General features: G+C 43.3%; 1 protein-coding gene across 1 annotated transcript in view; it reads right to left on the bottom strand.

The window, feature by feature from the left end:
• Positions 1 to 27196, bottom strand: part of Armh3 (armadillo like helical domain containing 3) — a 159143-nt gene that overhangs the window by 19825 nt on the left and 112122 nt on the right. The window contains exon 24 of the mRNA XM_051199991.1: positions 3839 to 3917. Within this exon, the coding sequence (XP_051055948.1) occupies positions 3839 to 3917 (79 nt within the window). The remainder of the gene's footprint in view (positions 1 to 3838; positions 3918 to 27196) is intronic.

The following is a 27196-nucleotide window of genomic DNA, read 5'->3' as shown; positions in this document are numbered from 1 at the left end:
TTCCTTGATGCTGAAGTGTCCTGGATTATCATATGGCTCTCCTAGCAGGAATGGATGCTTACTTCCAGGCTATACTGAAGAGACACCTGAGCTCAATCTTAGCTGAGGGTGGTTGATGGGCTTGAAGGGTAATTTTTTCAAGATGTTCTAGAAATTAGCCATATCTCATAATTTCATTATTGATAGTACCCCCTCCTTTGTTGTTTTGTTTGAGATACGGTCTTATTGTGTAGCTCTGGCTGTCCTAGAACTCACTATGTAGATCAAGCTGGCTTTGAACTCATAGAAACCAGCCTACCTGTGGGATTAAAGGAGTAACTACGCCATTTCATCTAGTTTAAAAAGTATTTTTTTTAATGTGGAAAGTTTATGGGGGGGAAATTTATGGAGTAAGGGAAGAGAGAAAGAGACAGAAAGAGACAGAGAGGGCTGCCTCCTCAGAAATGGCAGAAATAATTTAATTATTGTGAGATAAAATCCAGTAGCTAAGGCTGGTCTTGAACTCTTGACTCTCTAACCTCCACCTTCTGAGTGGAGGGGCTACAACAATGGCCCATAATGCCACATATATACAAAACATTTAAATTTAATAAAATAAATAAATCCTCAAAAAACTTCACAAAGCTCGGTGGTCATAGTGGCTCCTGTCTCTAACACACGGCACCAGAGGCTGAAGCAAGATGACTCTATAAGCTGAAGGCCAGCCTGGGCTACATAGTGAGTCCCAGGTTAGCCTAAGCTGTACAGAGTATAACCCTGTCTTTAAACAAAACAAAACAAGGATTCACAAATCTTTGTAGGAATAAAATGAGAAGCTGGGCAGGCAGAGTAGCAAAGAGCCTGCTCTATCTGCCTAACTTACTAAATGCTGTAAATCCTAGCTAACATCCACTAACAGACTTGAGGTTATATTTTAGAATCTACCAGGGATTTTAATCCGTGTGTGTGTGTGTGTGTGTGTGTGTGTGTGTGTGTGTGTGTGTGTGCGCGCGCGCGCGGTGTGTTCCCTTTTCCGTCCCTACTAAGACAGCTGCTAACAGCTGTGGGGCCTTATTGCCCCTAAAGCCAGCTCTTTGGGAAGCTGCAAATACTCTTGACATTGTGACATTAGTATTAATGTTCCTAAGTGAAGGGAGAGAAGTACTCCACACTTGGGAGATAGACAGGCAGTCAGATGCCTCTAATCTGATAAAAACAAGTGCACTATAATGCTATCAGTTAGCAGCCTTCAGAGGCAGTTGGGGGAGAGAAATGACTATTTTGAGAGCGGAGTCCTAGGATAACAGTACCCTGTTAGCAGTGACGAGCATATGAGCACACAACGACTCTATGACTGCACCAGTGACCCTGCCTGCCCTTTTGTAATCACAGGCTACACGTAACTACAGCGTGAACAGATCACCGAGGGCCCCTCCCACTTGGGTGGTGCTGGGAATGAAATCAGGACCCAATACATACTAGACAAACACTCTACCCCAGCACTGAGTTCCCTTCCGAGCAACTGCCTCACTTCTGGCTTGTGGACTCAGAAAACCCTGACTTCACTTTTAACCTTGAAAGAAGACGAAAGAGGGTGAGGATATAGCTTGTTAATCTTTCCTTTTCCGACTTCCTCGTGCACAGCAATGGTGGCTGCTACTTGGAGAGAAATGGCTTTCAGGCTATGCAGAGCTTACAGTGGTCAGAGCATCCCCTTCCCTTAACACACAGAGCACAATACACAGAATGTTCCACATAAAAATACAGCAGTAGAATTGAGATGAACTGGTCCAACAGGAAAAGGGAGTGTCAATAAATACCTGACACACAGCTCCAGTATCAAAAGAACAGGAATCTGCTCTGCTCCATAGGCAGAGGAAAAAGAAATGAAAGCCATTTGTAAAGGCAGCTCTAAGTATTAGGGTGGGGTCACACAGCTGGCTTCACAAAAGAGAACAAGTATTCAAAGGAACAAAGGAACAACTGTCAGACGCATAGAAAGTGCCACTGGGGGGAGTACTGAGAAGGTTCTGTTAGGAAACGCTTGCCTGCTGCCTCACTGGGTGAACTGAACAGCTCTCAAGAACACAGGAACACACGGTCACCATACAATTGCTGGCTGGTCCTGCCAGCAAAACTCAGAAGGAGAGCAGAACATACATGGTTTCACTAGTTTGGAATGTATTCCTTGGCTTTTCCAACAGAACAATGAGAAGCAGCAAAGGCGAATTGGGCATCCATGTGTTTACTTACTGTGGGTGTGTGCAAGTGAGTGCATGTGAAACACAGAGGTTCACAGACAACTGCTTCTACTGTGGTGTGTGTGTGTGTGTGTGTGTGTGTGTGTGTGTGTGTGTGTGTGTGTGTGGTGTTGGGAGGGGCTGTCACTGAACTTAGAGCTCACCTATTCAACTAGACTTGTTGGCCAGCAAGCTCCAGGGATCCCCCTAACTCTGCCTTCCTAGCGATGTGCTTGCAGGTGTGTCTAGAGCTCTTTGTGTGTATCCTGGGGGCTTGAGCTCAGGTTCCCATGCTTGAGCAGTGAGCACATCACCCAGTTGAGCCATCTCCTCATCAGTTTTTTGATACAAGACTCAGAATCCTCAGAATGGGACAGCAAGGCGGGGCGAAGCTGCATTGGGAGGAGAAGGCAGGGCCGAAGGCTACACAGTGAATTTAGCTATACGAGCTGCAGTCACATGGCCAACACAGGCTACAAGACCCTGGCTTCACACCTTTTTTCCTTTGTAAACAGTAGTTTTATATACAGTTATACACTTATCAATTACTACTCTAATAAAGACCCTTATTTAAGTCAGGCAGTGGTGGCACAGGATATTTCTGTGAATTTGAGGCCAGCCTGATTTACAGAGCTAGTTCTGTAAATCAGACTATGCAAAGAAACCCTGTCGTGGGAAAAAAAACAAATAAACAAAACTGCCCCCACAAAACAACAACAAAACCCACCTTTATTTAAAAAGAAAAAGAGCCTCAGAAGGAAACATGAGGCTCAATTCCATGCCATAGGAAACATCAGGTTCAATTCCATGCCATAGGAAACATCAGGCTCAATTCCATGCCATAGGAAACATCAGGCTCAATTCCATGCCATAGGAAACATCAGGCTCAATTCCATGCCATACTGAAGCCCCATCTGTATTTTACATAATGCAGAGCTGAGTACAGGCAATGAGGGAGAATGGGGATCAGGCCAGATTCAAGGGCAACAAAGGTACAAGGCTATCTGCATGTTTGATTCAGACACTACCATAGAAAAACCTGCCCAGACATAACTGTTCAAGGGAGAGAGAACTCCATCACTAACGAAAATCTATCTCAATGTGGCTGTAATGAGCCACATACCTTCAGATTAAGCTGAACTCAAAGTTTTCCTGTGGCTGGAATTTATGTTCATTTCTAAGTTCCCATGCCTTACTTTTTTTTGGTTTTAGTGGCATGAAGCCCCAGGCTGCCCCTGAAATCACTATGTAGCCTAGGATGACTTTGAACTCCTGTTTCCCCTTTCCAAGTGCTAGGATTACAGGTGTTCATCATCATGTTGACATTTCTGACTTTCAGAAATCAAAATTACTGTGACTGAGAGCTTAAAAAGTAGTATTTTTATCACCTGCTGTAAGACAGTAACTCATCAAGTTTCCCCTCATACTCTCTATATAATTACACAAATCCTTCAGATGGCACAAACGAAGAAGGTATTACTCTATTTAAAGAACTGGCAAACGATCTTGAACTAACTCTTTCAGCAGTCTGGCTCCACTACAGAGTCCCATTACCAGAAGGAGACAGTTACTTGATCTTTACCACCATCGAGATCATCCCTGGGAGAGGAGTGACTTACCTGCTCTTCTGAGAGTTGAGATATGTGATTCACAGCAGCGTACGACTCAATTTTGGGATTAAAGTGATTGATGATGGCTCTGAAATAAAGAATTAACATTAACATGGTCCCAGATGAAAGATAATGATAATCTAGCTAATAAGGAGTGAGTTGCCTTGGGTTAGTTTTTGTCAACTCGACACAAATTACAGTTATCTGAGAAGAAGAAACTCAACTGAGAAAATGCCTCCATCCGATTGGCCTGTAGGTAAGTCTGCAGGGTATTCTCTTGACTAAAATTGATGTGGGAGGGCCCATGACACTGACAGGCAGTGCCACCATGGAGAGGTGACCTTCAATAGTGCAAGAAAACATGATGGGGACTGGAGAGATAGCTCAATGGTCAAGAGTGCTTGCAGTTCTTACAGAGGACCTAGGTTCCGATCCTAGCAACCACACTGGGTAGCACACACCTGATTCTAACTCCAATTCCAGAGGATCTGATTCCCTCAGGCCTCTGAGGACACTGAATGCACCTGGCATGCACACATAGAATAGGCAAACATACACATACAGAAATAAAAATTAAAGTTGGAAGGAAAGAAAAGCATGCCCGATAGTAAGAGATGAGCAAGCCAGTAAGCGGAACACCACGGCCTGTTTCAGTTCCTGCCTCAAAATTCCTGCCTTGAGTTCCTGCCCTGACTTTGCTTTGATGAAATAAACCCTTTCCTCCTCAAATTGCCTTTGGTCTTGGTGTTTATCACAGCATTACAACAAGGGTAACCATCCTCTTCCTAAACATGCGCTTACAAGTGGGAATGAACTGGAAACTGAAATGGGAAGGATTTAATAAGTTATTGAAGGCGGGTGCTGTGGCTCATGCCTTTAATACCAGCACTTGGAAGGCAGAGGCAGGTGAATCTCTGTGAGTTCGAGGGTCCGCCTGGTCTACAGAGTGAGTTCCAGGACAGCCAGGCTACACAGAGAAACCCTGTCTTAAGCCCCCCCCACCCAATTATTGGTGAATACACTCAAATGCCTCTGATGTGGAAACAAGCTACAGAGAAAAGCACCTAGGTGAAAAACCAAGTCATGCTGAGATTCCTTGATGAAAAAGTACCCAGGGCTGCCCGATTGGGGCCTGGGGCTCCAGTTAGAATGAGGAGTACAGCGTGGGTGCTCAGTGAAGCTGGACCAGCATGTAGACTGCATATGGCCACTGAAGAAGTTCAGTTTTACAGACCTGCTTGCTAGTGTGCAGTTTCAAAACAAAATTTAAATTCCAGGACTGAGACCAAAATCAGAGTATCACTTTCAAACGTTTCCTGTCTATCGATTGTTCACATCCAAACTCACCACAGCTTGTTAAATTTACATCTCACAAAGTCTCTGAGGAGCTGGGGGGAAAGGGCTTGTTAAACAGGTGTGAGAACCTGAGTTCAGAGCTCCAGCACCAGAATAAAAGCTGAGCACACTTATGTGACCCTGAAACCCCAATACTAGGGGGAGGAGATGCAGAGATGGGGTTGGCCACCAGCCAGCAAAGTGAAAAATAATAAGCTGCAGGTTCAGGGAGAGAGCCTACTTTAAAATTAGGTTCCACAGGTACAACAGTGGCATGAATGTTATAGGGATAACCAACTACTTTCTGTTTGGATATAAAGACCTGCTCACAAAAGGAAACACATGCCCAGTACTATAAACCTGATCAAGAACCCAAGGTTGGAGAGCTCTCAAGTCCCAGGATGAACCCACCACTATAGGACTTAATGCCAAAGTACCCTACAAATTTGTATCTCTACCCCCAGATTAGTATAGTTCTCAGACCTCCTCAGAGAAGTTTCTCTGGTGGAGGGTATACCATCTATGCGGAAACTCACAATCGGTCAAGCCCAGACAATCAGCGCCAACCGTGTGCTCAGCCGCAAGTGGACATCTACAGCGCCCCTCTGTGAAGATCAAGGGCCTCAGAAGAGAGGTGGGAAGACCAGGGAGAATGAGAGCCAACAGCTTCTTCTCAGCCACACCTTCTGACCTCACAGCAGCCACTCAATACTCCAGCACGGAATGGAAGGGGCTCTTGAGTCCCAACTCCTAACTGAGGAGCTGTGGACACATGATGGTTTCTGGGGGAAGGAGAGTGAATTTTCTTTAAGGGTGTGGCTCTAAGTCCCCACTGGGCACTGTGGTACAACATGATTCCAGCATTCAGGAGGCTGAGGAGTAGGCTAGAGGATGTAAGCCCAGTCTGAGTTAATGAGACTGTCTCAAAAATACAGGGCATGTGTAAGACCCTGTTAGATCACCTAGTTCTGGAAAGAAACAAAAAACCAAAACCAACCAACCAATCAACCAACAAAACCTCAATTCTTCCATTTACTTCTGTAAGAAAACAATCCCTTTTAAGTACCAGCTTTTTCATTTGGTTGGATTTCCTCTCTAAAATTTCTTTCAAGTTTTCTTGTATACCACCTAACTATTTTGCCTTGTAGGTGGGTGGGTGGGTAGGTAGTGGTGTGTGTGTGTGTGTGTGTGTGTGTGTGTGTGTGTGTGTGTGTGTTTTGCTAGGAATTACCATTAAGCTAAATCTTTATCTGGTTTTCTTTGTTTAAGCAATTTCTGCTTTCCTAGACCACCCTGTGACACACTATACGACACACTACAGAGCATACTCCTAGGTATCTGGTGATTATAAATGGGAACCATTCTGTGCTTTTAAACATTCTTAATAGAAACCTTAAACACAATGGCCCCTGAGAAGGGAGAAGGCATCACTGAGTAGTACGTGTCAGTGGACACATAGTCTGTCTGAGGTTTAGTTATTTAACTTCACACTAACTTCTCTCCTTACCTTCACAACTGTCACGCACACTCCCGTTTCATGCAGTAATAAGCTTACCTCCTGGAGCCAATGAATCTTCAGCCCATACAATTCAACCACAAAAGCAACAACAACAAGAAGCAATTTCCCCTGGTGCCTGTTAACAGCATGCATTACAAGCCTCAGAGATTCTGCTGATTAACACCTAACAAAATAAAACCACAAATAAGAATTCCTCCCAACCTTTTCACTTTGGAACTATCTAATGAAAAACTTCATCAACTGACCGGTTGGGGCATTCCTCTAAGTTATTCCTAGGTCTCACCATCCACATCTCTTCTTTATACTACTGTCCCTGTGGCTGTTCTTTTCAAGACCAAACAACTGCATGCATTTTAAAAAACAAAATGAAAAAAGGGAACTTCAGTGTGGAAGGCATTTTGATAAATAAGAGAATGAAGACAAAGAACATGAAAACAAAAAATGAACTACCAAGGATGTGGGAACGGGATGTAGGATAAGAACATAGTAAAAGGGGGAGGGGATGTAGCTCCATTGGTACAGGGCTTGGCTAGCATGAAAGAAGGCCCAGAACCACATAAACTAGGTGTTTGTGATCCCAGCACTTGGGAGGTAGAGGCAAGAGGGTTAAGAGTTCTGGGATAAATATAAAAATTATCAAAGTAACATCATATTGCATGCACATATGAAAAGGTCATAATGAGGTTCCTAATTATGTGTGATTAACATGTGCAAAAGGAGGTGAGTAGGCATTTGGACAGCTGACAGGAAGAATAAGGCACTAGCTGGACATCAAATTGCTTGCTTGCTTTACTTATTGATCCAAGTCTGTCAAGTGGTCTAACTATTAAAGAATCTGACTAGTTTATGTGATAAACTTGCTGGCTCAAAGGAGTGAACTGGAAATGTGCCACTGACTGCATCCTAGCAATGTGGGGAATGACTTGAGCCAGAGTTTTTTCTTGAAAAACACGTGTCACACCGGGGAAGTTATTTACCTACCGCCTCCATTTTCATGCAGCTATGTATCAAATGAAGGTTCACAACTCCTTAAACTGGAAACAGCAGAGGATTAACAAGTATGAAATGTGCAGGCACATGGCCTCCGGGTAGCTGCCTCTCCGGGTAGCTTTGGGGAGTTCAGGCTTTCTACCTTGATGCATGGCTACATCTGATCTAGGTTTCCACCTCATCACCTGATGGAAATTAGGCAATAGGTTATAGCTACTTTCCTTGAAAAATGAGTTCATTTATTCTCATTCATTCCCTGTGTCTGCTAGAAAACAAGCTGAGGTCTAGTTCTTGTGTCCCCAAATCACAGATTTCAGTCAAGTAAGACAGTGCAGGCTTTCTGTGCAGCTAAAGCATCTCTTGCACCTCCATGTGAGGAGGAATGACATTTCTTTCTGCTTTAGCAACTAGCCTAACATTTTTTCCCAGTTTCCACAATCACAATGAATTTAAAGAATAATTAACCAAAGGAGCTGAAAGAACCACATCTTTCTATAAAGGACGTCAGGGATGCATCCCTCTTAGACACACCTAGAGATAAAATGCTCACACGATGAACCCACCTGCCCAGGTCCCATAACTCTCTACTTCAGGTTCCCTTTCTTTTTCTTTTTGTTGTTTTCTTCGAAACAGGGTTTTACTGGGTAGCTCTGGCTGTCCTGGAACTCAGGCTGTCTCTACAGACCAGGCTGGCCTGGAACTCAGAGATCCTCCTGCCTCTGTTTCCTGAGTGCTGGGATTAAAGCTATCGCTGCCTGGCTTCTTTGCTTTTTTTAAATTACTACTTTTTAATTTTTATTTTAATTTTATGTGCATTGGTGTTTACCTGCATGTCTGTGTGAGGGTGTGAATCCCTTGGAACTGGAGTTATAGACATGTGGGTGCTGGGAATTGAACCCCATCCTTGAGAAAAGCATCAGATGCTCTTAACTGCTGAGTCATCTCTCCAGACCCCAGGTTCCCTTTCTCTGTCTCTATTGGCAAGTCAGGAATTGTGGAGTAGAAATGCTCCTGGGGCTAGAAAAGGAACCCTTTGGAGCCTGGTTCTAGGTTTCCCATCTCTGGAAGCAAGATCTTGTTTTACTCTCAGAAACAGCTCCTAACCGTAAAGGAACAAAATAGGCCATTTGAAGTTATATATTAAATTCTTCTACTTTTCTTGAGAAAACAAAAATCTTCAGGGATGCCTAGGAGAAATTCTAAAGAGTGGCAATCACCTTAAAATCCCAAGAAGTAACCTAATTTTAATTAATGGCAAACATTCTAATCTTTTGAGTATGACTTGAACATGTTCCAAAACTGGCATGAGACAAAAGCCTAAAATACTTTAATTGCATCTTATTCTCATTAGTCCAACTAATCAATTATCATAAGACAAATTTTAAGCATGAAAAGGGAAGGAGGCAGAAAAGTAAGCAACTCATTTAGGCTTACTTAGACAGGGTTTCTCTGTGTACCAGCTCTGGCTTCCCTGGAACTTGCTCTGCAGACCAGGCTGGCCTTGAACTCACAGAGATCTGCCTGCTTCTGCCTCCCCAGTGCTGTTGGGATTAAAGGCATGCTTGACCACTGTCCAGCTTCATTTAGGCATCTTATCACTTCAAAAATGGAGGCAACATTTTTAGCAGTTTACAAGCTGAGGATGGAGAGAATACTCTGTGGGTCCTATTTACCCATTTGAAAAAAAGAGGCATTTGGAACCCACAGTAATCAGAAGAGCCAAACATATCCTCAGTGGTAGAAGACGCGGAGTAAGCATCTCATGTGAACCTAGGAAGAAGGCTGCCAAGAGTTCTGAGTGTTTGATGCCTGTCATCCAGTTCATGTCCTATAGGGAGGGCCCGATGTTCGCATGTAGGAGAATCAGGATGGTGGATCTTATGCATGGATCACATACTGGTTTTCAAGGACTCCAAGAAAAGAATGAAATTAAAAGACATGGAAAGAGGTTTATTTTCTATCCCAGGGGAACCTTTTAGAACTCCTCAGGAAAGGCAATCAGTGAGACTGCCAAAGTAATTAAGCAAGTGAACACTTACCATAAAGCCCACATGAGTCAAGTGAGCAGAGATGAGTCTTAGCGCAGTGCAGTGCCAGCTCTGAGGCTGCAGGTGCTAACCACCGAGACGCGGCTCTGCTCTGCCCTGGATGCTCCCCACTCGGTGACAACACTTCACCCTTCCTGTCAGCTCTGAAGACGGCTGTTCACCTGCTTTGGCAGTGACTTGTGCTCCCTTTAGAACCCGGACACAGGTTTCCAGTAAGAAGTCCGATGTCATGTCTATGAGTAGGTGGGGGTTGGCTACGGAAAAGCCTTCAAGGTGAAGAAGACGGTGAAAGAGAAAGCTAGTAAGGAATGGGAGGTCCACTAAACTAAGAGTTACCAGAGAGCAAACACTGCCTTTCAGTACAACTGCCTCAAAAGAGAAGAAAGTTAAAGTTCAAGCTACCCTTTGCCAGCTACCTTCTTGGACAAACAGATGATACCAACGGCACCTTTTCCAACACTAAGGGGGTGTCAGCATCAGCTTTACTAATGGATGGAATCAAAGACTCAGATTTTCAACAGCCTATTCAGTATCATTATTTAATAAAACGACTGCCAGAGGGACTAAACGACAGCTTATTGTTAGAGTCTCTGCACCAGGGAACAGTAGAAAAGGAGCTGTGGAGACAAATTCAAACATCAAACTCATAAAAAGAAATGATCAAAGACCATATATCTATTACTCCAAGGAGAAAGTAAGAATAGACAGGTAGGTAAGACTGCAGTCTAGAAACCAATAAACCTCTACCTGACTATAGAGGACCTCTACAGACTGCTGGGTAACAGACATGACTAGCCCACTGAAGAAATGTCACAGACTGGGCATCAGCCTGAAACTGATGCTGGAGAGCTAACTGCATAAGCGTGCATACCAACTTCTCTCTTACCAAGTGCACACAAAGAGCTGGGGAGTGATCTCTCTCCACAGCGCTTTGTCTGCTGCAGGACCTGCATCAGCACAGGGCGATAGGAAAGCAGGGAAGCTGGATAAGCAGTGCTCGCTGCCCAGGAGAGGTCTCTGAAGGAGGATAAATTTGGGGCCTTGTTCTTTGACAGCACCGTCAGTAATGGCGAGTAAACCAGGGGTGAGAGCCAGCTCTAAACATTCATCATCATAGTGCAAGCTGAAGGCCATAGGGGAGCATCTTTGGAATTCCAGAGTAAGAAACTGAAGCTTGGTGGAGGGGGGAGGCGCTGGCTCTGGCACTGTCTCCACAGGAGGCTGATGTAATTGCTTTATGCTCACAAATAGGCTATTAACTGTTTTCTTTCCAATATTCCAGGGAGCGTGGGCTTCCCACCTCTCACAAAGGTGAAAGAAGTAAGCAGTGATTTGAGAACTTGGAAGAAGTAACTTTTGCATTTTCTTTTTCACTGCAGGGATGGCTTTCTCCTACAGTCAAGGAACACTGTCCCCAGGAGAAAGTCCTATGCTGTCTGAAAGGAGGGCTGGTGGCAGCATCAGAGCCTCTCGTGCATTCAGACTGTTTTGACAGGTACATGAATACCTGCCATGTGCAGGTACCATGCCAGGAAGCAGGAAAGGAAGGGAGGACGAGTCCAGATAATCAGGAACATGCAGATTCCCAAGAGACAGAGCACAGACACTATTTCTGTGGTAGAGATGTGGTAAACACAGAGACAGAGAATATACACGGTCCCACAGAGGCAGAGAGGAAGGCACTTGGTTCCTCTTCAGGGAGGGCAAATGGAAGGATGGAGTCTAGTAGTCTAAAACACAACTGTTTTAATCAGGCATGGAAGGACCCTTTCTTACAGGGATGGAGACCAATATCCACCTTTACTAGTTACACAAGAGCAGTTAGATGCATAATCCAATAAGCACTCAAAATTGTTCACTAAACTAAACAAAAAATGTGTACTTCTTACCTAAGGTCTCACTTTACACTGTCCAGCCATGAGATCTTTGTCGGGGTTCTGTTTGATCAGTGCTAACATCATTGGAGACATGCCTATAACTGCAGCTCCAGAAGATCCAACACATCTGGTCTCCACAGGCGCCTGTACTCATGTGTATATATCACAATATGATCAAAGCAACACTTGTAGGGCTAGAGAGACGGCTCAGTGATTAAAACTGCATACTGCTCTTGCAGAAGCCCGAGTTCAAATCCCAGACCCCCACATTGGACAGCTCTTGAGTCTCTGTGAATTCAGCACCTTCTGCACATCTTATGCACATCCTCCATTCATACACACATAATTTAAAATAAAAATAAATAGAGCCTTTTCTTTCTGTTTTTGCTTTGTTTTTGGTTTTCTGAGACAGAGTTTCTTTGTGTAGCCCTGGCTGTCCTGGAACTTACTCTGTAGAGCAGGCTGGCCTCGAACTCAGACCCACAATTGCCAGGTTTAAAGGCCTGAGCACCATACCCAGCCATATGTTTTAAGTTTCTTTGATTCCCTGTGAGCTTATAAGAGTGTATGTTTGGGAGGCAGCAGGATGACTCAGCAGGGGTGATAGTTAATAGTTTTGAGTTTGTTTTTTTTTACCTTTATTTGTTTATTGTGTATGTATCAGGGTGTGTATGTGAGAGTCAAAGGGTAACTTGAGAGAATCCATTCTTTCCTACCAGCATGTAGGTCCCGGGGATCAAACTCAAGACCTTTTACCCACTGAGTCACAGTCCAGAATCATCTGGAAAAATTCTCAGGGACAGACTATCTAAATTGAGTTGGCATGCCTGTTAGGAATATTCTTATTTAAGGTGGAAAGACCCAACCTAAAGGTGAACAGCACCATTCCCTGGGGTAGGTTGGAGACCATGCAGAGAGAAGGCTGAACACAAGCATGCATGCAGTCACTTTCCAGTTGGTGCTCTCTTGGGGGAGGGCAGGACTTGTAGCCCTGGCTGGCTGAAAACTCACTACGTAGACCAAGCTGGCCTCCAACTTACAGGGATCCACCTATCTCTGTCTCCAAGATTAAAGCCATGTACACTCCAGAATATTAAAGCCATGTACACTCCAGAAGATTAAAGCCATGTACACTCCAGGTCTCTCTTTGCTCTGGACTGTGGACATGACTAGCTGCTTTGACTTCCTTCCTTGGCTTCCATGGAATGGTGGACTAGAATCTGGAATCAGAGCAAATAAATCTTTACTTCCTTAAAGTTGATTTTGCTGCATTTTCACAGTAGCTAAAAGAAAACTAACACAGCAGATAAGGTTGCTCAGCCTCAAGCCTTATGACCTGAGTTGATCCCTAGGATCCACATGATAGAAGTTTCCCCTCAATAAATTTAATTTTAAAAACTTAAAGCAATGTATGCCTGGGAAAGTCCTCAATGAATGACAAAAGAAAACCACGAACTCTGAGAAGAGCCTCGTACTGTTCTTGACTGTAAGACATCTTGACGCCTAAGCCAAAGGTCCCTGAAAACAGCACAGAGCACAGACTCCTTCTGCAGGGCCTCTAGTATTTACATACAGAAACTTAGCATTTAGGCAATGAAGGTTTTTTAAAGGCACCCTTTTGTTTATAATTCAGTAAATTTGCAAAGATTAAAAACAGCATTAATTGCCTTGAGTTGTTACTTAAAAAAGGATGGAAAACAATAAACAATGCTATCGATAATTCACTTCAAAGTGGCTTTAGCTGTCTCAAAGCCCCCATTTGGATAATTAAAACCTTCTGGCTATCCTCTTGTTATTCTGGAGGGAATTAGAAGGCAGTAATTTCTACTGTACTGGGATAAACATTTCAATTTATCACCAAGAAAGGAAACTCTGGTGACAATTCCAAATCACGCATTCACACATTACATTTTGGCTATACTGGGTTAATTTAATACAGGGATTTTCCACACTACACTTCTTACTGTCTACTAGAACCTAAGCAGACTTTCTCTTTTTCTTTTTCTTTTTCTTTTTTTTTTTTGCAATAATATTTCTCTGTGTAGCTTTGGCTCATAGACCAGGCTGGCCTCCAGCTCAGCGGTCCGGCTGTCTCTGCCTCGCAAGGCCCACCTACTAAGCAGACTTTTATGATAAAGCCCACATACATTTGTGGACAATCACAGGGAAGTGTTACTTAAACTTTTGCCTTCTTGGTGCCAGAGGAGGCCATAAGAGGGTGTCAGCCCCCTTGGAACTGGAATTATAGGAGCTGCTATGACCAAGGCAATTTATGGGTGGGGGAAGAGTTTATTTGGGATTTAAAGTTTGAGAGAGTTAGAATCATGATCGTGGCCAGAGAGATCGTGGCGGCAGGTAAGTGGGCACAGTACTGGGACAGTAGCTGAGCATTCACATCTTGAGACACAGCACAAGACAGAGATCACTAACTAGTAGTAGCACGAGTCTTCTGAAACCTCAAAGCCCAGCCCAGTGATACACCTCCTCTAACCAGGCCACACCTAATTCCTTCAGCCAGTTCCACCAGCTGGAGAGCAAGTATTCAGATATATGAGCCTATGGGCCATTCTCATTGAAACAAGAGTCTTGGGAATTTAAAGTCCCAGGAAAATGAAACTATTCTTTCCAGCTGTTCTATTCAAGGGACAGAGGCTACTGAAGTAAACAAACAATAATAACAAAAATCAGGGACCCTATCCTTAGGAGCTGGCCACCTATAACCTACGGACATGTGAACAGCCACAACAATGTGACAAATGTTACTGAAAAATGTAAAAAGTCCTACAGCAATTCAGGAGTGAACCATTTGCCACATCCAGGATGTTCTTAAGAGAAAGTGCCAGCAGTAGTGGTGCACGCTTTTAATCCCAGCACCAGGAGACAGAGGCCAGGTGAATCTCTGTGAGTTCAAAGCCAGCCTGGTCTACAGAGCGAGTTTCAGGACAGGTAGGGCTACACAGAAAAACTCTGTCTCAACCCCCGCCCCCTGAAAAAAAAAGACTAGTGACAGCTAAGAGTGGTGATACTTTGTTTTTGTGTGTTGTAACAAATAAAGCTTGCCTGAAGATCAGAGTGTGGAGCTAGCCACTAGTTAACCATAGAGGTCAGGCAGTGGCAGGCACACACCATTAGTGCCAGCACTCGGGAGGCAGAGGCAGGCGGATCTCTGTGAGTTCAGGTGAGTTCAGATGGATCCCGTTTAAAGAGATTCGGAGCCAGGCGGTAGTGACACACACTTTTTTAATCCCAGCACTAGGGAGGTGGAGACAGGGGTGACATGGCTGGGTGGAGAGAGGAATTAAGGCAGGAGGAGACGAGCTCATGGCATTCAGTCTGAGGATTCATGGAGACAGGACCTCGCCCAATTCTGTCTGAGGGTTTGGTAGAAAAGGTCTCTCTAGTGCTGGCTTCTCTTATCTTTCAGCATTTAGAATTTGCACTACAGCTAAGCTAAACTTTGAAACAAATAGAATTTTGTTTAGTAAAAAATGGGACCAACATTTATGTTCACCAGAAGTGGCAAGAACCTAAATTTCTCCAGCCTTTGTAACTGAATAGACTGAATGTGGCTATTACAAAGGGACATAGTCTGAAGACAAGAATACCCTGAAAACTTTTGCTCTATGTGGAAGGTTACAAGGCCTTACACACACACACACACACAGAGAGAGAGAGACGGAGAGAGAGAGACAGAGAGAGAGAGAGAGAGAGAGAGAGAGAGAGAGAAATAGTGGCTGTAGGAATGGAGAGTAAACTCAAAGAATCTACTGATTGGAGAGGGCAGAGAAAGAAAACCCTCAAGTCACTTTTGAGAATTCTACAACACTGTTAACGGAGACAACAAGGAACAAGAAAAGACCCTTACACTGTGAGGTCATGCCTATTCTTTGTAAGGTCAATCTGAAGCACTGTGAGTCAAGATAGCTAGCATATGAAGTCCAAGAGGCAAGAATATGTCAGTAGTAAAATCTGTGAAGCTTGTTCACCTGGGAAGCTACAAAAAAAAAAAAAAAAAAAAAAAAAAAAATCAAATGTAGACTCAGAACTGCTAAGGACAAAATAAAAAGGGCAGCACTCTACTATCTACTAGTTAATATTAGTCTAATATTAGTCTCTCCATTCCAGGGAGGAGGGAGCCAGCTGCACACTCCATGATACCAGGTACTCTCTCTCTCTTTGAACTATTTCTATACGTCACTTTCTGCCTGTCTAGACTTCAGATAGAACAGGAAGGGATGAAAGGAGACAGGTTTATGTCCTAGCCCTTTGAGCTACCAAGTTGTGCTTCAAATATCTACCAAAGAGGGAGAAGATGTGTCATCCTACTTGACAAAGGAGACAAGGCTGCTTCCTCTGAGTGTAGACTGCTTACAGATACATTCAACTATTCCTGTCCTTTTTAATGAGTTTGAACCCTTGCTTTTCTATAGAAAGTTACCCCCCCCCACCAAAGTAAGTGTCTTCTGAACTGTGGTCCTGATTGGTTTTTGTTTGCAGTAGGCTCTGTATTAGTTACTGCTTGCATTCACTGTCATGAAATACCTGACAAAAAAGCAAAGAATGTGGGGTTTGTCGGGTGTTGGTTGGCGCACCCCTTTAATCCCAGAACTTGGGAGGCAGAGGCAGGAGGATCTCTGTGAGTCCAAGACCAACCTGGTCTACAGGGCAAGTGCCAGCACAGGCTCTAAAGCCTGTGAGGGGTTTTTATTTGGCTCAAGGTGCATGAGGCGATGCATCACAGAGCAGAGTCATGGGAGTAAGAGCTTCAGGCAGCCAGTCACACTGCTTGACAGTCGAGAAGCAGAGTGGGCGACACTCATTTTCTCCTCTTTATTCAGTCTAGGACACCATCTTTGGAATAGCGTCCCTGACATTCAGCAAAGGTCTTCTTCAGTTAATACTCTCTGGAAAAGCTCTCACATGTCTCCTAGGTGATACTAAATCTTGAGAAGTTGGCGTTTGAGATAATATGAATGACAAATGTCTCCCACGGTCTTTGAATATTTGGTCTCTGGAGCATGTTCTTGCTTGGCAGGGCACAGAGGAAACCGACTATCCTAACCAAAGTCAAAGGCCGCAGGACTCGGGGCATGTTTGGGGTACAGGCAGTGAGCCTTGCTGGGGGAAGCCTGACGTGGGAGCAGGCTTGAGAGTACTAGCCTCACCATGACAAAGTCACTACTTACAAAGAAAAGCGTTTAATTGGGGCTGGCTTACAGTTCAGAGATTTAGACCACTGTCGTCACGGCAGGAAGTATGGCAGTGTGCAGGCAGAAATGGTGTTGGAGAGTAGCTGAGAGTCCTACATTTGGATCCACAGATAGCAGGAAGAGACTGTGAGCCACACTAGACCTGGCTTGAGCTTATGAGACCTCAGAGGCACACTACTTCCCACAAAGCCACACCTACTCCAGTAAGACCACTCCCTGTGAGCTTATGGAAGCCCTTTTCTTATAACCCAGCACACCTCCTCTACTGGAAGCTCACTATCTGCTTTGCGATTGCGGTTCCCATGTGAGCATGAGCATGTTATTTCCTGCTCCCACTACTCAACCTGCAACCTGTTGATGCCACCCTGCAATACACACTCGAACTCTTAAGCCAAAATACAATTTCTTCTACAAAAACTGATGAATCACCTTGGTCATGATGTTTTATTACAACAGAAAAGTAACTAACACAGCATTCAAGATAAACTCTTACATTACAGGTCTCACTATGTTGCAAAGACAGGACCTGATTCCTAGGCTCAGGAAATCCTTCTGCCTCAGCCTCCTGAGTAGGTAGCTGGGTCTTCAGATGTGAGTTAGTATACCCAGCTATACTAACTACTTCGTTCTCTTCCAACTTTTATTATCAAAGTGTGAACAGAAACCCAAGAACTGGGATACTAGTTCATACAGTGTCCTATAGTGTCATGTCTGTGTTGTGATGGTTTGAATAAGAACAGCCCCTATAGGCTCACAGACTTGAATGCTTGGTTACTAGGGATGGCACTATTCAGAGGTATAGCTGTGTTGGAGGAAGTGTATCACTGGGGATGGGCTTTTAAGCTCAAAAGCACAAGCTAAGCCCAGTGTTTCTCTTCCCACTATGTGCTGATATGAATACAGACCTCCCAGCTACCTCTCCAGCACCATGTCTGCTTGTGTGCTGCCATGTTTCCTGCCATGATAACAATGGACTAAAACTCTAAACCTGTAAGCCAGCCCCAATTAAATGTTTCTTTATAAGGGTTACCATGGTTAGCCATGAGGTGGTGGCACAGACCTTTAATCCCAGCACCCGGAAGACAGAGACAGGCAGATCTCTGAGTTTGAGGCTAGCCTGGTCTACAGAGTGAGTTCTAGGACAGCCAAGGACTATACAGAGAAACTCAGCTAGAAAACAAAACCCAAAGTGAATGTGTGTGTGTGTGTGTGTGTGTGTGTGTGTGTGTGTGTGTATGGGGGGCGTTTGCTATGGTCACAGTATCTCTTCACAGCAATACTGATAAACACACCTGTATATAGAATAGGTAAAAACCTATTATGCCACCAATGGCAAGCCTGTTCTTTAGCCATAACTGACCTTGGAAAATGCTTGATAAAAACCAGGGATATAGATAGGGCTAGAGAGCTAGTTCAGTGGGTAAAGGCAATTGCCATCAACTTGGTATCTTGGGTTCAATTCCCAGAACCTACATTATAGAAGGAAAGAACCTGCATTTGTGTGCTCTGGCATGTGCACCTCCATCACGTGCACTAAACAAGTATAATCTTAACAATGAGAAATACAAGATATTTCCATAATACCCACATGATCTCTGGAAGGAGACCCACGACAGAAGAGGGGAAAGTTATTATTGCACTAGGAGTTTGTTGTTGTTTGACAGGACAGACAGAGGAAAACAGACTATTTGAACCAAAGACAACAATCCCAGTGGGCAAATGTCTTCAGCAGTCAGTCCTATTTGGTTTGGTGCTGCTCAAAGTGGTCTTCTTTCTAAAGCGGCTGTGACAGCACAGAAGGAAGCGGTCACTGCAGAAACTTTAGAAGCAAATGACATGTGGTATGTAGTAGAGTGCCATCTCCTAGAGCTTTTCCTCGTTAGTTACCATAGGACTGTAGCCTGGCCTTCATCTCTCCCCTCAGTCTTAACTGCAATGGCATGCCTATACAATCTTGTCATGAGTATACTTTCCATGCAGATCAGAAGATAGATGCAAATACTATATACATATACATGTACATACATACACACATATATCATAAATAATGGCATAAATACTTACCCAAGATGAATCTTCATTTCCCAGATACATGGAATACTATGATATTTTCTATGAATAGCCAGGAAACTACACTTTTAATTCCTCACTGGGAACCAAAGGGACATATATTGGGTTTAGATGTGATACATTGTTGACATAAGCCTTCATCTCTTGGTGTTTTACTATCACCTATAATCTAGTTAAAATAACCAAACATGTGGCTGATACTTAATATTGGTTGTCAACTTGAGAGGATATAAAATCTGCAGAAGATAACCCTCTGGGCATGGCTGTGAGGGAGCCTGGGTCCAACAATTAAGTTGGAAGAACTATCCTGACCATGGGCAACACCATTCCATGGGCTGCTGTGGTGTTTGAATGAGAATGAATGCCCCCATAGTTTCATATGTTTGAATGCTTGTTCTCAGTTGGTGGGACTGTTTGGGAGGGGTTAGGTGTGGCCTTTTGAAGGCGACCGTGTCATTGGAGGTAGGCTTTGAGATTTCAGAAGCCCATGCTTTCCCAGTTAGCTTGCTCTCTCTGCCTGTGGATCAGGATGTAAGTTCCCAGCTACTGCTCTAGTATCACCCTTGCCTGTCTACACATGACAATAATGAACTCTCAGGGACTGTAGGCAAGACCCCAGTGAAATGTTTCCTTTCATAAGTTGCCTTGGTCATGGCGTTTCCTCACAGCAATAGGACAGTAAATGAACAGCTGTAGTCCCACTGAGTAACGGGAGAAAAAGCAGGCCGGGCACTGTCGAGCATCACTCTGTGCTTCCTGTTGTAGATGAAATGTCGCCAGCCTCTTCCCACTCTACCTCCACTTCTCTCCTGCCATCACCCAAACAACTCTTTCTCCCTTAAGTTGCATTTTTTTCTTTAACACTTACGTGCCTGACATAGTGTAAATCTGCCTTCAAATCCATAATGTAACAAAGCTTTCTGTTCTAGACCAAGTATATATAGAGAGAGTTCTCAGTAAGGTTAGTTCTGAGACAGAAACATCTATTTGATAGGGGAGGTCCTTCTGTATGCTGTGAATATATGCTTGTCTTATTGGCTTATGAGTAGATACTGATTAGCCAGTAGCCAGGACGGAAGTACAGGCAGGGCTACCAGATGAGGACAATTCTTCAGGGAGGACACAGAGAGTGAGTCATGAGGGAGATGCCATGTAGCCACTGAAGGAGTAATATGAGCATTATGGGTAAGCCACAGCCTCATGGCAATACATGATTTAATAGAAATGGAGTAAAAATTAGGAGAGAGCTAGCTAATAAGAAGCCTGAGTCATTGGCCAAACAGTTTATAATCAATATAAGCCTCTATATATTTATTTGGGACTAAATGGCTGTGGGAACAGGAGCAACAGGAATCTCCATCTTCATCTGTTGGCATTATTACAGGTCATATAATAAACAAGAACAGGGGGAGGTCCTAGATACTAATCAACAAAGCTTTTTCATATGCTTTGAGACAGGCCTCATATAGCTTAGGGTGGACTCCAACTTGCTTCATAGCTAAGGCTAGCCATGCGATGGAGGATATTCTTCTGTATATATGTTTCTCTTATAGGTTAACGAATAAAACACTGTCTGGCCAATGAGGCAGGAAGATAGGTGGGACTAGGAGACAAGGAGAATTCTGGGAAAGGCAGGCAGAGAGAGCCCACCACAGAGTCGCTATACTGCAGAAGGAGTAACAACTTGCTGGGGCATTACTTGGTAAGCCACAGCCTCATGGCAATACATAGATTGATAGAAATTGTTTAATAATTACGACACAGCTAGCCAATAAGAAGCCCAAGCCATTGACCAACAGCTTAATAATTAATATAAGTGTCTGTGTGTTTATTTGGGGCTGAAGCAGGGCAGTGGGACCTATGGGGTCAGAAACCTTCCAGCAACAGCCATGAACTCCTGCTCTGCCTAATTCTACCTTTCACATGCCGGGATTTCAAGTATGTATATGCCATGGTGTTTGGTCTTAATAAATGAAGCTTTGAAACAGAAAGTAAACTTGGCATGGGGACACATACCAGCATTCAGGAGGTAGAGGCAAGAGTATATCACTAGCTTGAGGCCAGTCTGATATGTATAACCAGTTCTAGGCCAGCCAGGGCTACACACCAACAGCCTGTCTCAGAAACAAACAAAGCCTAAATGTATAGACCCTGAATAATTGGATCTAAACCATGAACTAGGAAAGTGGTCCTCTCATCTATATCTGGCAGCTATCAGCAAGATACAACAGCTCTTTAAGTGAGCACCCCTCTGAAAACAACCCTCGTACTGATGTACAGAATGACATCCAAAGGAACCCTGTCCTCCCATTTCTGCTCCCACTCAAAAATATACAAGACCTTAATCTCTGAAAAAAATGTGAAGAAAACTTAAGTACTCCTATCACTTAAACTATTTTCAAAAGATTCCCCCATGTAAAATGTGGATGTGACTGTCAAAATTTCAACCTCCCAGGCTTGACATGGTATGTCACACCTGAAACCTACGCACTTGGGAAGTAGGTAGTTCTAGTCTTTCAAAGTTATTATTACAGCCTATTTAGGATAATAAAAAATGCAGGTTAGTAATTAGTAGCCTACAACAATCAAACTTGTAGTCATGTTATGTATATTTTCAAGTTCAATCAGAGATATATTTTTAAATAGATGGTCTCCAAATGCTCAGAGACCTATAGAATACGGCAGTCTAATGTTTTAAAAACATAGGGCTTTTCACAACAGTGAGACATATCTGCTCCTGGCAGCACCAATCTATGTCATAAAAGGATGATGGGCCAAATGGAGGTTTGGTTTCTTGGTGGCAAAAGCTAGCTGTTTGGGCAAGAAGCTCCCTTGTCTTGCCTGCTGACAATATGCTGTCCAAATTGGACAACCAGGACACAAAAAATCAGCTGCTGAACTTTGCTATGACAAGGTAGGACAGTTCTTCAAAAAATTCCTGCTTCACAGAAAAATCTGCCAGATAGTTAGGCCTGTAGGTTGAGGATAGATGCCGGTGTTACGGAGGAACCACGGTGACTGTCCACGCAGCCAGCTCTTTGCGTCATTTCTGTAGTTTTGGAAGCTGCTTACCCTACACTGCCTGTTTACTCAGGTAATATTATATCCTTCTGGGATCTCTGATGGAACCGAAGACTAGATAGCTATAGTTACAGTTTTCCTTAATATTGATAGAAAGTAAATTAGGTAGACTCATCAAGATAAGATAGGTTATTGTGAATGTAATTTTTACCTGATAATTGTTCTTATTATATACAGTTTGACTGTGTTAGAGCTAAAACCTTTCCTTTTATTTAGACAAAAAGGGGGAGATGTTGCGGAATAATCTTTTTGTACACTGTGAAGATGTGTCACTCTGATTGGTTTAATAAAAAGTGGAATGGCCAATAGCTAGGCAGGATTTCCAGGCACAGAGGATGCTGGGAAGAAGAGATGCCAGGGACCCAGAACAAGCCGCATGGGTATTACAAAGTAAAAGTAGCTGAGCCACAGAAAAGAATTTAATATTAGCCAGGTAGTAGTGGTGCATGCCTTTAATTACAGCACAGGCAGGTGGCTCTCAATGGGTTGGAGGCCAGCCTGGTCTACAAAATGAATTTCAAGACAGCTAGGACTATTAGACAGAGAAACCCTGTCCCCCCAAAACAAAAAACAAACAAACAAAAAAATTAAAAATATGGATTAATTGTTAATTTAAGTTGTAAGAATTAGTTATAAACAAGCCTAAGCTATCACTGAGCTTCCATAATTAATAGTAAGTCTTTGTGTCACTATCCAGAAGCTGGTGGTCCCGATGAAAAAGTCCAACTACATAGCAGAGCTTTTTTGTTTGTTTGTTTTGGGTTTTTTAGGAAATAGTGAGGCCATTTTCTGTGAAGCTTCTCTTCTTCATCTATTCATATCAATGCTCTGCCATTCTGGGTGTAGGAAACATCTCTGAGTCTGTATCACTTTCAGATTCCATTAACACTTTGCTTACTTCAGTCCCAGATCATTATTAGAAATGCTGAACACGCCTGGCTGTCTCATCAGTACCCTGCAGCACTCCAGGAAACAACATTCCTCCTAACGACACACTCTCAGCTTTACACACATTTCACAGCTCATTTTTCTATAGCTTCTCCTGTTTTGTCTCACACAGCCTATACTGGCCTTATCCTATTACATATCCAAGGGTGATTTTGAACTTTTGATCTTACTGAACCTCAGATCACAGGTGTGAGCTACCATGTCCACTTAGTTTGATAACCACAGAAAAAGCAAGGCAAGTTTTTTCCAACTCACTGGCAGTTAGTATAATTTTCATAATCATGAATATACACTAAGGCTAACCTGGAGAATATTCAGAAAATTCAAAGTGCTATTCCCTAACACCAGCTTAAAAGCAATTGTGGGCTTTGCTGCCCCTAAAACAGACAGTACCCAGTTCTTTAAAAAGTATCCTAAAGAAATGCTATATTAATTAAACTAGAAGAAAGGGAAAAAGTCAGCATAATTAACATACAAAGCCACACTACGGCCCAATTAATCACTATGAAGAGCAATCGAATAAAACACTATGCATTTTTATGGTGCAATTTAATCTGGCAAGTAATTAATCACAGAAACACTGAGCAAAACAAATGGATTTCCCTTTAAGGAAGTCACATTTATCATCTCTAATGTATCCCAAACCCTAATTTGTTATCCTAACTCCAAAGTGTCTGGGAGACAATGAATTGTCAGGGTTAGCAGAAAACGGGTTTCTAATTAAAACAAAACAAAACAAAACCTTAGCTTTTCAAATGAAGTCACAGTTCTTGGGTGCCCAAAATACCAAACCATCATGGACAGAGGTCTATGACAATGGGCATGGAGGTCTCAATTTCATGAGTTCTAAGTTTAGATCAGGTCAATGAAATCCACAGTTGCTAAATGAATCAAAGAGAAAACACTTAGCATTAACAGTAAACATTATGAGACACAAATATTACCAAAACTCCAAAGGGAGGCCCTGATGGGAGATGTCATTCTGTAAATATGTTTCTCATACTAGTTAATGAATAAAGCAGTTGGCCAATAAGAAAGCTAGATAGGCGGGACTAGGAGACAAGGAGGAGAGAGGAAATAGTAGGGAGGAGTCAGGATGGAGAGTCTGGAGAGAACAGAACTGCCAGCTGCTTCTCCCCGGTAAGATAAGACCACATGGAAATACATAGAAATGGGTTAATAATTAAGACAGAGCTAGCTGATAAGAAACTAGTACCTGGCCAACAGCATTATATCAAATACAGAGTCTCGGTGTGTTATTTGGGGCTGGCGCGGCGGTGGGACAAGACCAGCGATGAGAGGAAAAACCTTACTCCTTACAAGGCCCTTCAGTAGAAGACAAGTAAACTTCCTTCTTCATAGTAAAGCAAAAGGGCTTTGGGGTGGGGACAGGTGAATGTGGAGAAATTTAACTCAAAGAAATCCCTCTTTCTTCCAATCCTGTTTTAAACAACAACCCATTTTTAAAAAATATTTATTTATTATGTATACAGTGTTCTGTCTACATGCTTTCCCTGCAGGCCAGAAGAGGGCACTAGATCTCATTACAGATGGCTGTGAGCCACCATGTGGTTGCTGGGAATTGAACTCAGGACCTTTGGAAGAGCAGGCAGTGCTCTTAACCACTGAGCCATCTCTCTAGCCCCTACAACCCATTTCTTTAAGTTCAAATAGCCTTACCAGTTTTCTCAACAGGCTGACCTCCTTTTTTTTTTTTTTTTTTTTTTTTTTTTTTTAAGATATGGTCTCACTATGTATAGCCTTGCTTCACCTGGAATTTACTATATAAATCAGGTTGATCTTGAATTTAGAGATCCTACTGGCTCTGCCTCCAGAGTGCTGGGATCAAAGGTGTGTACCACCACACCCCTGTAATGAATTTAACACTCTAAGACACAGCAATAAACATAAGCTAAGAATATATAAGAGATATCGTCACAGCTCCTCCTAGCTCCTTCTGTAGAATATATGAGACTATACAATCTGCCCTTTGTTTGCCAAGAAAGCTTATGGCATTTCTAAGCTTTTCATTTAACATTCTCACCTCCATGTCTTTCCTATTTCTATGAACTCAAAGGGCCTGGCTTCTCTTTTTAGTACACTCTTACAGACTGAGGGCACTGTGAACTCAGTCTTGGTGGGCTGTAACTACAGGGTTGTCTTTATTGGCAGGTCCCACCTCCAATGCTGGATCCTGTGGTTTCTTAAACTGTTGTGCTTTTCACAATCCTACTTGAGAAAGTCTTTCGTCAGTGTCCTATCTGTCCTAGGTCACTGTGCTCTGATTTAACTCTTACACCTTCCTCTTTGTGCTTGCTTGATTTCTGTTCAGACTTTCTCTGAGCTGTTGTCTCTGAACTGCTTGCTGCTTCCCTTAATCTCGGGTAACTCCCTGCCCATCCCACATCAAGCACAGGTAGGATCTGGGATCTCTAGTTGTAAGAAACAGAAATTCTGTTTGCTGATCTATACTCAACAAACAATTACCAAACACAGGCATAGATGCCACCTGCCTGCAACAGACTTCTAAAAAGTCAACAGAAAAATAGCTACTCTGTAATATGGACAGCTTGTTTTAAAAGACAAGCTGAGGCTGAATATGTACTCTCAAGAGATGAGATGACAAGTTGGCTAAGGACATTCCAGAAAAGGATGAGACCTAAAAATAGTTTTCCCTAGAACTACATCTCTCTCTGGCTTACCCGCAAAAGCTAACATATCTATATCTACCTGTCCCAGACTATTAAAATTGGAAGCTGGCCATGGCAGTGAATGCCTCTAATCTTTCCAGCCCCTCTTTATAACTAAACAAATAGATATTTTATTTTTAAGAAATTAGTTCAGCCACTCATAGTGATTCATGTCTGCACTCTTAGCTTTTGGAAAGTTAAGCAGGAGGACTGCGGGAGTTTCAGCCCAGCCTGGGCTACACAGTGAGGCGAAAGGAAAGAAAGAAAAGAAAGAGAAAGAAAGGGGGAGGAGTGGGCCAAGAGAAGGACAGGGAAGGGGAGGGGAGGGCAGGGAAGAGAGAGAGAGAGAGAGCCAGGGGCTATAGAGATGACTCAGTCATTAAGAGCACTGGCTGCTCTTCCAGAGGAGCCTGGTTCAAGTCCCAGAACTCACATGCATAGGCTCACAACCATCTGTAACTACAGTCCTAGATGATCTGACACCCTCTTCTGGTCTCCTAGGGTACCAGACACGCACATGGTGCATAGACATACATGCAGGCAAATACACATACACATAAAATAAACAAATCTAAAGCACCAAAACCTATCAAGATACCAAGTGCAGCGGCATAGACCTGCAACTCCAGCACTTAGAAGGCAGGGCAATGGTCAGGTGTTCAAGGCCACCCCTGTATGGAAAAGAAAGAAGTGCAAACTTTAATCTATCCCATGTGTGAGTCCCACTATGATGACTAATACTGGCGCTGCCAACCTAACAGGATCTAGTATCACCAAACAGACAAGCTCCTAGGCATATATGTGATCAAGATTACATTAATCGAGGTGGGTGTTGGTGGTGGCACCTGCCTTTAGTCCCAGCACTTAGGAGGCAAAGGCAGGAGGATCTCTGTGAGTTTGAGGCCAGTCTGGTCTACAGAGTGAGTTCCAGGTCAGCCTCCAAAGCCACAGAAAAACCCTGTCTTTAAAAACCAAAAAAAAAAAAATTACATTATCAATGGGTGGGGGGGGGTCGGTGGGGATGGCACAAGCCTTTATTCCCAACACTCAGGGGAAGCAGAGGCAGGCAGATCTCTGTGAGTTTGAGGACAGCCTGGTCTACAGAGAGCTCTCCAGGGAAAGGCTCCAAAGCTATACAGAGAACCCTTCTCTCAAACAAAATCAGAAATCTTGGATGCTCCAAAAGCACAACTAAGTACGGTCAACACAGCTGTTCGTACTGTGTTCTCAGGTGCACCAGGGTAGGAGCCAAGCATGAGGACCAATTATCTGGTGAGCTTTGCTTAAGACCAAGCCTTCCCATTACACCTAAGTGAGAGCAGAATGTTCCTTGGTGTGAGGGTCGTGGAAACAAATCAACACATCTCTTGTTTGACATCCTGTTCACATAACTGTTTTTAAAAGAAACGATAAAGAAACTAATTACAACAACAACAACAAAATCTCATTAAACCTGTTAATACAGGAGCTCACTTTTCTAGAGCATGCAAAATATCTAAGCTCCAGGGAGAAGTGTACAATTGAGGTAAGATTAATCAAAACCTACATAAAAAGAACAGCAAGAGACAGTGTAAGAAGAAAATCTTTTCCTCAGAAATT

This window comes from Phodopus roborovskii, unplaced genomic scaffold, assembly GCF_943737965.1.
Source record: "Phodopus roborovskii unplaced genomic scaffold, PHOROB, whole genome shotgun sequence".
NCBI lineage: Eukaryota > Metazoa > Chordata > Mammalia > Rodentia > Cricetidae > Phodopus > Phodopus roborovskii.
This window is presented reverse-complemented; position numbering and strand designations above follow the sequence as displayed.